Raw genomic sequence first — 12,129 nt, 5'->3', positions numbered from 1 at the left:
TTTTTTGTGTGAAGACCGAAATAAATGGAAAACCAAAGGTGCAATGTCTGGTGAATGATGCAAGGAATCAGAACTTCCCAGCCAATCTGTAACAGTTTTTGCCTGGTCATCAAGGAAACATGCAGTCTTGCATTATCCTGATGGAAGATTGTGTTTTCTGTTGACTGATTCCAGATGCTTTTTGTTGAGTGCTGCTTTCATTTGGTCTAATTGGGACCAGTCCTTGTTGGAATTAATTATTTGGTTTTCTGGAAGGAGCTTATAATAAAGGACTCCTTTCCAGTTCCACCATATATACAGCATCACCTTGGATGAAGACTGGCCTTTGGTGTCTTGTTCCGTGGTTTCTTCTGTTCTATATTATTGTACAGTGTCCACTTTTCATTACCTATCACACCTACTATCTTTCTCACTGTTTGAAATAGTTCCATTTGGTAGAGAATGCTCAAGGTGGAGGAGCTTAGGACCTGGGCATTGGTTTTATGAGCTTTTTACATTATATTTGTTAACTGTTCATTTATTGAGTAGTAAATCTGTTTACAATCATAAGCATTGTGTGTTGTTTATAGACATGGCTATATATGTTACTCCAGATCTGAACAACGAAATTATACTTACTAATCTTCTAATTAAAAAGCTGAATAATAATTTATGTTCACTTGTGGTGAAAGTGAAAATGAAGGTGCTCAGGCATATCCGATTCTTTGCAACCCCATGGATTATAGCCTGCCAGGCTCCTCCATCCGTGGGATTTCCCAGGCAAGAATACTGGAATGGATTGCCATTTCCTTCTCCAGGGGATCTTCCCGACCCAGGGATCGAACCCGGGTCTCCTGCATTGCAGGCAGACTCTTTACCATCAGCCACCAGGGAATATATTCACTTGTGGTACCTCTTCCTTAAACCTAATATATCATTACTGAAGATTGTTCATTTTTCTTTCAGTTTTCTGAGTGCCAGATCTGAACTCCCATGTTTTTTGCTTTAATATTTTCCTCCAGTCTCTCATAATTGTTGAATGTTTCATTTCTTCTGTCATCCCTTTGGTCTTTCTTTTAGTTAAGTGGAATTGTCTTATGCTCTTTCCTATAATCCTATTTCTTTACTGCCATTATCTTAATTTAATCTTTCAATAACCTCACTAAGGGTTTGCCTAGTTAAGGGAGATAGAAACTTATATTCTCTAGTCTTTTCCCAGCAGAACCACTTGACTTGAATATTTTAACCATTAAAATAAAAGTGAAATATTGATATACTTCTTGATTCATTTATGTGGCTTGTTAAATTACTGAGCCTAGGAACTCAAGTCATCCACCCTGCCCCATAGATGGGGAGGGGATTTACTACTCAGTTGCATGTAAACTATTGTATTTTGACTGAAGTACTAACCTTCCTTCCTTCTTCCTTCTCTTTCTTCCTTTCTGTCTCACCTGCTACTAATATTTTTGAAACGTTAAACATTCTACTTAGGTTTTGTTTTTGTTGTGGTTTATTTTCAAAGGTCTTATGCAATCTTTTAAGACATTTTAATTGTCAAAGTTCCATTTTAATCAAATAAAATTTTATCTTTCAGAGTATCTTAAAGTGAGGTCACATGACCCTGAGGAAGCTATTAGGCATGATGTTATTGTGTCTATAGTTACAGCTGCTAAAAAAGATATTCTTCTGGTCAATGATCACTTACTTAATTTTGTGAGAGAGAGAACATTAGACAAACGGGTAAGTAGGGATAATAATTACTAGTAGGTTTGTATTTTGAATACTCGATGTTTTAATAGAGTTTCATTTGCAAATATTGAGATTTAAATGAAATTAGCTCTTTTTTGGGGGGGAGCATTTTAATATCTAAAATGTTTATAAGAAGGTTTTACGTTTTGTTACATTAAATTTTGTTCATCTTATTTGTTTATCCTCAAATGGGACAGGTCTAAGTGGTAGATTAGTCAGATATTTAACCTGTACACTGATCTTAATAAGTGACTTTGTAAAGAACTGACACAACTTCTCTTTTCCCTTTCATACGGGTATCAGTTCATAGTCCTCTAGCTGATTGTATTATAATTTCTATGGAATAGAAAATAAAAGATGTTTTCAACATGGCAAAGCTAACCCGAGCAGAGCAGCATGCTTCTCGGCCACCTTCCATGACCCCAAACCTTCTTCCTTGAGCACCAAATAGCTCCACTCATTAGTTAGTGGCTTCCGAACAGGGGACTGTGTCTTGTTATGTTTGTATTCCTTGTTGCCTGGAGTGTGTTCGGTGCTTAGTGTTTCAGTGAATATTCATTCTCCACTCCTCCCCATTGCCTTTCCTTCATGGCATGGATTTTATAGACTTAGACTTAAGAGTAATTTTAATGAAAGATGAAAATCTTTGATGTATTTAGGGGTTAATTAGCAAAGAAAGCAGGAGGCTTGTTGGTAGCTGTTATTAACTTTAACCAGGCAAATACTTTACAACATTTTGACAGTCGCTTACAAGGTTGATTGTGCTCTCTTCATCATTTAATTCTCTCTTTGATCATGCTGGTTGTGGGTGCAGAATAGATGGACAGGAGTTGCATGGTTTTCTTGTGAAATCTGTAGGTATTCAGAGCAACTTATTTTAACTGATAAGTTTAGACTTGTCTTTATTGAATATATCAGTAGGATACTAAACAATGAAAAGGCCAAAAGTTGTAAAGGAAGACAAAGAGGTTTGCATCATGCTAGGGTGACAGCCTTCTGAGTGTTGTTTAAGTAATCTTCTTCATGGTCAGAGTTTGTGTGTTGTTGGTATCATGCTTCACATGTGTTTGATCATCGTGTTGTGTTCATTGTAGGACTGCTTGGGTCATTCTGTATATATTGAATACCAAAAAGTTGTTAAATGTATTTACATTATTGGCAGTATTAAAATTTGCTCTGTATCTTTAAATTCTCCCTAAAACACCAGTTTCAGGAACTAGAGGTAAGATAGGAAATTGGATATTACAGTTTTTACAAATGTATTGAATTTTGAGTAAAGCTTTTGAAGTCTTTTATTTCCGTGTGTATGCAATGGATGGATGAAATAAGAACTATTCTTTACTGTAATTAAAAGAGAAACCAAAAGAAAAATGTTGCTATGACTGCAAAGGAAAAATGAATAATTTTTGCAGATTTGTGAAGTTCTGAATATTACTAACATCCTACTGATTATAGTGCTGTAAAATTTAAGGTTAATCTCATACCGAGATAATTAATGTTAGATATATAGCAGATATGTACTCATTAAAAAAAAATAGTTGAATACGTTATTCTGACACCTGAATGTCTTTCCCAGGTATACAAAATGAACCACTAATGTGTCTTTACATTCAGCATCTGTTAAAGCCACTATTCTATGTACCTTTACAAGTATGTTTAATATAGACCATAATTTGGAAAAATTCTATAAGGAATAGCACACACTTTATGCACTTAACTGTCTTTGCCTTTTAAAAGTTGGTAACATGTTTCCCCTCACTAATTCTAAATGACATTAAGTAGATTGTGAGTGAAATTTGTTTTAAGAGGTTGGTAAGGGTCTAAGATATCAAAAGTGAAATCGCTCAGTCGTGTCTGACTCTTTGCGACCCCATGGATTGCAGCCTAAGAGGCTCCTCTGTCCATGGGATTTTTCCAGGCAAGAATACTGGAGTGGGTTGCCATTTCCTTCTCTGGGAGATACCAAAGCATTAAAATTATTTATATATTAATAGATATCTGTGCTTGATATAGTAAATATTAAAATGATAGTTGTCTATAGTTATTGCAAATTAACATCTAGTAAGTGAGGTAGGATTAAAATATATTGTGTAAAGTAAATAGAAAAGGGGGGAAGTAAACTTGAAGGAATTAATATAAGGAGGCATTTTTGAATTACTTAAAAAAATGTTTTTATTTTAAGTGGAGAGTACGCAAAGAAGCCATGATGGGACTTGCCCAGATTTATAAGAAATATGCTTTACAATCAGCAGCTGGGAAAGATGCTGCAAAACAGATTTCATGGATCAAAGACAAGTTGCTCCATATATATTATCAAAATAGTATTGATGATAGGTAAGTTAAAGAGACCATAAGTAAAATGTTTGGTGCTTTTTGGTATTATATAACTGTTGTTGAGCTGTTGTTTTAGGTGAACTATTTTTTAATTTTATTTTTTATAATTTTAAAGTCGCTCTTTGGTTTTTACTGCAAATTAAAAATTTTGAGTGACTAGTTGCTTTCCTGCCAAAGCCATAAATGAAGCAGTGATGTACATATAACTTTAGGGATGGCTACATCTTTTATGGTCATTTTCGTATACTGTATTTTAACTGAGTAATATTTGAAAGTAGAAATGTATGCAATTATAATTTAAATATTGTTTCATAGGTAATTGTATTATAAGGATTCACATTGATTTTTTTTTCAAATAAAAGTCAAATATACACCTTTTATATTTAGGCATTTTAAATAAAAACCGTTCCTACTTAAGGCTAAAAAAATAATTTATAAATTTATATATAAAAACACATTATCTGAATATAGTCTTTGTGTTTTTCTATTCCAGTATATAAGATTAGATCTTGTATGGAACCTATCCATTCTATAGTTAGTAGACTTGTAAATCCTGCTTCCAGTCCGCATTGGTTTGATGAATTTTTAGTGGGGTCCAAATGATCTTACCTGTAAAGATCAAAATAAGAAAATTAAGAACCAGTAGGACATCTTAGAATTTTAAGAGGTGTAGGAAGTAGAAACTGAGTATCTTAGGTTGATATCATCTAAGAAGTTTCACAGTTACTATTTTTAAAAAATTGACATTTTAAAGCTTTTTGAGCATGTGACAGTGCACAGAGATTTTCATTTTGATTTGGTAGCTCCCCTTTCCCCTGTTCTTTTTGTTCTTTTATCTAGGTCGTTTTTCATGATGATCACTCTGGAAACTCAGAAGACATATATTTCCTTGTTAGTTTTAACTTAGATTAGAATTTGTTGCTTGGAAAGTTCTAATGTAGTTTTTTAACCCTTTATTATTTAGTTAATGAAATTGAGCCCCTAGTACATAACTTGCCCAAAGTCATGCAAAAGTAGCGCTTTGCTAGGTATAGGAGTTTTTCTTGTATATCCAGCTGCCATTTTTTTTGTGGGGTGGGGGAGGCTCTTCTTGTTAAAGAAATCTTTTGATTTGTAAATCTCATCTCCACTCAGAAAGAAGAAGCTCTCATATGTATTTTTATATGTTTTGGAAATTTATATACATATGTAATACATATATTTATAGAAATTAATAGAGTACTTTATGTTTTTTCATAGATTGCTTGTTGAACGGATCTTTGCTCAATACATGGTCCCCCACAATTTGGAAACAACAGAACGCATGAAATGCTTGTATTACTTGTATGCCACCCTGGATTTAAATGCAGTGAAGTATGTTTCAGATGTCAAACTCTGTTCTTTCTATCTTTTGCAGTATACTGGATTTTATGGAAATGAAAACAACTGTATTTTTAATGTCGACAATTTATGTAATGTACATTGTTTAAATGGTCAGACACAATAGAATACTTGGATAAAAGTACCGCTACTAACATGGGATTAACAAGGATTTTTGTAACTAACTGAAAAACAGCTGATTGATTAGGTAGCTTTTAGGACTTGGTTTTTTCTGTTGTCTCAAGAAATATTGATGTATTTTTTGTTTTTTGCTTATATTCCTTAAGGCATCAGAAGGGTCCATATTGTGAAAGTAGTACTTTCTTATTTTTACCTGATACTGATTTGAGTTATAGTGTAAACCAGTAGGATACGTATTTTTGTGCTTCATAATCTCAACATGGTGTTATAGTTTGGCATAAAGGTAAGCAAATATATATTTTTATGACTGTGTTTCATTCAAAAAGTGCTTTTGAAGGCCTTTTGGCACTTTGTACATGGAAGAGGAATTGCTAATTGAATTGTACTGAGGCTTAGGAAATTGAGTCCTGGAGATTGACATGCTCTAGATTTCAGAAAGTATAGATCCTCAATATTCTAGTAAATGGGTAACTTAACCCCCAGCTAATGGGGTTTACATATGAAAAAATTAGAAGTCTAGGGAGCTGTACCTAATTTTCATTCCTATCACAGCTTAATGGAATTCTTCACTTCACTTCCCCCATGGAAATTGTTATATGTCTGTTTATATCTTTCACAGAAATGTAGAGAAAAAGATTGTAGGAGGGAAAATGTACATTTCTGAATATCGTCTGTATTTCAGGCACAGGAATGTATCTTAACTGTGTCTGCTTTCCTGCTGCAATTGGCAGAGTTGAGTAATTTCAACAGGGACCTTATGACCCACAAAGCTTGTGAAATGTACCATCTGGCCTTTTACAGAAAAAACTTGGCAGTGCCTAGCATAAGTAATATTTTTTCTGTTCTCCACGTGATAAACTGAATCCTACAGAGATCAGTTAACTTGCATAAAATTACACAAGTAGTAAGGGACAAGGCCAGAATTTGAATTCAGTTCTACCTGGTTCCAAAACTCATTCTTTTTCCACTGCATATAGTAGAATATGTTTCCACTGTATTTAATTGATTGTAAAACCTTAAATTTTAATATGCTAACATCTCTGAAATTGGAATGCATCCTTTTCTTCATGGTGCAGTTGATGGCCTCTTAGCGTGGATGAGATACGATATATATATGTATATTCCTTTTGGAACAAACTATTTTAAGTCACAACCAGTCTAGATGCCTTGACTCATTTCAGCTGTCATTCATGAGTAGTAATGAATTAAAGACACTTTTAAGCAAAAAGTGAGAGTTCACCACTCATAGATCCTACTTAAAAAATTACTAAAGAGTAAAAAAGGAAACTAAATCCAGAAGGAAGGAATAGGATAGTTTTCTTAAAAGAGTGTTGGGATCTGTATTAAAAAGTAGATTAGCATCTAGGCTGACACTGAGTCAACCTACACCGCTGCAACAATTTGTGAGCTCGTGAGAGTCCTTGGGATACCCTTCTCGTTCCCTGGGAGGGGGCACACAGTCAGATAACAACGTGTTAAGATGGCAGGTAGTGCTCTGATATTCTTTCATTGTATAAGAGCGAGGACAGATATGACATGTTGATTAATTAGACCAATTATACCTATTAAAAATTTGAGTCCCCCCTAAAAAAATTTGAGTGTATAACTTCCAAACCCATAGGAGCAAACAACTAATGACAACTTTAATACCAGAAATGGAAAAGAAAACTTAAAAATTTGTGAATAGAATACATAAAACATAAATGACAATTTCAGAACTAAAATAATATACTGAAAATATATTTTGAGATATACTGAAAAATAATTTCATGTAAAAGCTGAAAGTAAATTCCAATCTGTGGATCAATTGATTTCTACAAAAATGGTTGGTGGGTGCATGAATACTTATCTCTTTTAAGTTAAAATAAGTAAGGTATGTGTGTGTGTATGTGTATAACATTTTTGAAGTTATTTTTTATATCAACTTTTTGTAAAGTTTCTTTATATGTTCTATACACTAAAACATCTGTCAGGTATGTGCACAATATATCTTAGAGATTATAGTTATGTTTTTACAATGCTTATGGTGTCTTAGCGCATATAAAAGTTTTAATTTTAATATAACCAAATATATCAGTCCTTTTCTGTTTTGCTTATGCTCTCTGCATTTTAAAAATTCTTTTCTATACTGAGGTTAATTTGTTGTTCCATATTTTTGAATAAAATTTTAAAGATTTGCTTTTCAGATTGAGATCTTTATTCTTCCTATAATTTGTTTTTATGCATGATGTCAAATAAGAATCTTATATTATTTTCTACATGGATATTCAAGTCAGTTATTCTCTCTAATGACTTCCCTGTAATACCCACACTCAAGTTTCTATACAACTATGTTATCCATTTGTAAGTTCTCCATTAATTCAATATGTCCCTTTGTCTGTTACTTCCTATTAATCAACTTTTTCGAATTAACTGACCAACTATACACCTAATGCTTTTTAACATTTTATTACTTATTCTTTACATTTTGTCTGTGGTTATTTTCTCCAAAAGTCTTTACATTTACTGTCATGAAGTATTTTATGCACCCAAAGAAATGATGAGTTTTGGAGCATAGTAATAACTGTCAACATTCGCTGGATCATTGAAAAAGCAAGAGAGTTACAGAAAAACATCTATTTCTGCTTTATTGACTATGCCAAAGCCTTTGACTGTGTGGATCACAATAAACTGTGGAAAATTCTGAAAGAGATGGGAATACCAGACCACCTGACCTGCCTCTTGAGAAACCTATATGCAGGTCAGGAAGCAACAGTTAGAACTGGACGTGGACCAACAGACTGGTTCCAGATAGGAAAAGGAGTACGTCAAGGTTGTATATTGTCACCCTACTTATTTAACTTCTATGCAGAGTACATCATGAGAAACACTGGGCTGGAAGAGGCACAAGCTGGAATCAAGATTGCCGGGACAAATATCAATCACCTCAGAAATGCAGATGACACCACCCTTATGGCAGAAGGTGAAGAGGAACTAAAGAGCCTCTTGATGAAAGTAAAAGAGGAGAGCGGAAAAAGTTGACTTAAAGCTCAACATTCAGAAAATGAAGATCATGGCATCTGGTCCCATCACTTCATGGGAAGTAGATGGGGAAACAGTGTCAGACTTTATCTTTTTGGGCTCTAAAATCACTGCAGATGGTGATTGCAGCCATGAAATTAAAAGATGGTTACTCCTTGGAAGAAAAGCTATGATCAACCTAGATAGCATATTGAAAAGCAGAGACATTATTTTGCCAACAAAGGTCCATCTAGTCAAGGCTATGGTTTTTCCAGTGGTCATGTTTGGATGTGAGAGTTGGACTGTGGAGAAAGCTGAGCACCGAAGAATTGATGCTTTTGCACTGTGGTGTTGGAGAAGACTCTTGAGAGTCCCTTGGACTGCAAGGAGATCCAGCCAGTCCATTCTGAAGGAGATCAGCCCTGGGATTTCTTTGGAAGGAATGATGCTAAAGCTGAAACTCCAGTACTTTGGCCACGTCATGCGAAGAGTTGACTCATTGGAAAAGACTCTGATGCTGGGAGGGATTGGGGGCAGGAGGAGAAGGGGACGACCGAGGATGAGATGGCTGGATGGCATCACGGACTTGATGGACATGAGTCTGAGTGAACTCCGGGAGTTGGTGATGGACAGGGAGGCCTGGCGTGCTGCGATTCTTGGGGTCGAAAAGAGTCAGACACGACTGAGCGACTGAACTGAACTGAACTGAACTGAATAACTGTCTGTGAATCTACCACCCACCGTCTTTCATCCTGCTTCCTCTCAAAGGAAACCACTAACCTTAATTTTGTGTTTCTCATTTCCTTTTAAAGAATGGTTTTATTATACGTATGTATGTATCCTTTAATTATATATTTTTTGTTTTTGATCATTTTTGAACATTATAAAAATGGAGTGATTATCGGTATAGTCTTCTGTGATTTTTTTTTTCCTCATACCATTCTATTATGTTCCTAAACTTCATCCACTCTCTCTACATAGCTTATGGGTCATTCATTGTCACTGAGGTATTGAATTACTTTGTCATTATTCCACAGTTTTATTCCATCATCTTGACATTGCAGATCTGAGTGCATGGAAAGAATGGACATTTGTGTTGTTTCCATTTTTTAGTAATGCAAATAATGCTATTGTGAACATTTTCCAATTTAGTAAACATGCAAGAATTTCTCTGAGGTATAGTTGTGAATGGTTCTCAGATTTGACTACATATTGGAATCATTTGGAAAGGTTTAAAAAGCACTGACACATGAATCTCATCCTCAGTTTGTCATTTAATTTGTCTAGTTGGTAGTATGCACATTGGGGTGTTTAGAAAAGCGTTTCTGGGGATTCTAATGGGCAGACAAGGTTTAGGATCACTGGAGTTACAGCTATGAGTGGAACTGTGGAGGATGCACATTCCCAGCATTATAAACTAGTCAAATCATTTTCCAATATGATTATACTAATTTATACTCTTGCCAGTGGTTTCTTAAGTTTCTCCATCCTCTGGCATTTTATTTTTTGTGGATCTTTTGGATATGAAATTTTGTCTCATTTTATTTCCATCGTCCTGAATACTAATAATGATGGTTTACTTAATGTTTCTGATTTCACCACAGTGCTCACTACTGTATTATAACGCCTGTCCTACTTCATTTGTATTACCATTCTAGCCCAGAAAGTCATTTGAATTTGTGACGTCGAATTATTTTGAATGGTATTTAAAATAGCTCCTCTGTAACAGGCAGAATTTGTTTGGTAAGGATTTTTATTTATTGCAAGAGCCATATATTTTATTCTATGATGGTGTTCTTTTGGGGGAAACAAAGTACCTTCTATATTTTAGACTTTTTATATGTACCCACTTTTGGATAAGTCACTAAGTTAACTGAGTATCTTGATGATTGCAGAGGAGAACTGAGGCAGCTTGAGTGCCCTCTGATCATGGTGTGTATTTCCACCTTTCCCACGTTGCCCAGAGCAGCTGTTATCCTCGAGAGTAAGTGGTACTATCAGGTATCCTGGTGGTGATCGTCTCCTTCATTTATCAGGCTCTCATCTAGACAGTTCTGTACTGCCGAGTCTGATGGGTAGTTTGCCAGTTGAGAGCAGATTGGAGGAGAGGTTCTCGTCAACATTTGACAGGTTTCTGTGGCTCAGTGGCAGTTCTGTTTCTTTGAAATGATGCAAACGTAGTGCATTGGTGCAACTGAGGAGAAGCCCGCATGAGGGGACTAGTTGTCTACTTAAAATGTCACTTAATTTTAAAAAAGTCAGTTAACAAATGTAAGAGTTGCCAGGTTCCAGTCAGATTTTTCACTTTTATTTAGTGACAGAGCTGGAATTCAGACTAACATTGAATGAATGGGTACTTGTCTTCCTAGTATAGTAATACTGCTTCCACTAGTACAATTTTTTTTTTCCTTAAGTGCTGTTTAGAAAGGCAAAACACAAGGACACATTGTCTTTGCTGCTTAATATAATTTGATTAAAATGCTTGAGGGGGTGCCCCTCTTGACTGTTACAGTACAAATTCTTAGTATGTAATGGTCACTTTTTGACTTAAGCTGCAACCGTAATGGTTTATAATAAGCTTTAGAATTACTTAAGATTTCATCTTTAAATTAATAAATAACTATAGGTAAGATAATTTCTTTTTTATTTCTCTGCTTTAAGTGAAAGCAAGTTTCAAAATCCAGGGCCTTTTAAAGTTACAAGTAGTGATAAAATGTGTAGATATGGAGAGAATTCATTGACTTTGGGGTTCAGAAGTAATTTCACAGATGACTGCTCTGTTTCTTTCAAAATTATTGTTTTCATTACATAACTGCTACTTTGCTGTGAGACTTTTTCAGTCGTCTGGATAATGGTCATTTTTCTTTTAATATTTGAATCCTTGAAATGTGCCTGTTAAACTTTAGGGAACTTCAGTACCTTGAAAACAGTAAAGTATAGCTATTTTAAGATGAAAATGCTCCAGTACTGTTGTTTTGCTAGTACCATTTATAAGGGACTACTATAAAGGGAATTTGTGTCCAAATCTCTGCTAATTTATCTCCTTTTTTAAAAAATACAAAAGTACTTTTAAGACACAGTGTTGAGAATGAAAATATTAAGCAAATAATTGCTTTGTCTAGCAAAAGAAAATGGATGTTTTTACATGGTTTATGTACGTCTGCATTAAATTATTGTCTCAGAGCAGTGCTTTGTATGTGTGATAATGGAGTTAATAGAAAGTATGTGCTCAGTCGTGTCTGACTCTCTGCGACCCCATGGACTATAGCCCACCAGGCTCCTCTGTCGATGGAATTTTCCAGGCAAAAATCCTGGAGTGGTTGCCACTTCCTTCTCCAGGGGATCTTCCTGACCCAGGGGTGGAACTTGAGTCTCTTTGGTCTCCTGCATTGACAGGCAGATTCTTTACCACTCGTGCCACCTGGGAAGCCCCCGTAGAAGTATAAATAATTGAAAACAATAATGAGAAGTAGTAGTTGGTTTTGAAAAATTTCTTTTTAAAATTTTTGAATATAAATGGTTCTGATATTCTATAACTCAGCATTTAAATAACATTAACTGCTCTCT

The 12,129-nt window shown here is 34.9% G+C and overlaps 1 protein-coding gene across 8 annotated transcripts in view; it reads left to right on the top strand.

Annotated features, from left to right (window-relative positions):
• Positions 1-12,129, top strand: part of PDS5B (PDS5 cohesin associated factor B) — a 178,522-nt gene that overhangs the window by 83,927 nt on the left and 82,466 nt on the right. For all 8 annotated transcript variants that reach the window (XR_009595232.1, XM_027973013.3, XM_015098135.4 and 5 more), the window contains exons 11-13: positions 1,574-1,719; positions 3,911-4,062; positions 5,302-5,415. Coding sequence is in view for 7 of the 8 variants with exons in the window: in XM_027973013.3 (XP_027828814.1) it covers positions 1,574-1,719; positions 3,911-4,062; positions 5,302-5,415 (412 nt within the window). In the remaining variant the exon portion in view is untranslated. The remainder of the gene's footprint in view (positions 1-1,573; positions 1,720-3,910; positions 4,063-5,301; positions 5,416-12,129) is intronic.

This window comes from Ovis aries, chromosome 10 (genome assembly GCF_016772045.2).
Source record: "Ovis aries strain OAR_USU_Benz2616 breed Rambouillet chromosome 10, ARS-UI_Ramb_v3.0, whole genome shotgun sequence".
Classification (NCBI taxonomy): domain Eukaryota; kingdom Metazoa; phylum Chordata; class Mammalia; order Artiodactyla; family Bovidae; genus Ovis; species Ovis aries.
This window is presented reverse-complemented; position numbering and strand designations above follow the sequence as displayed.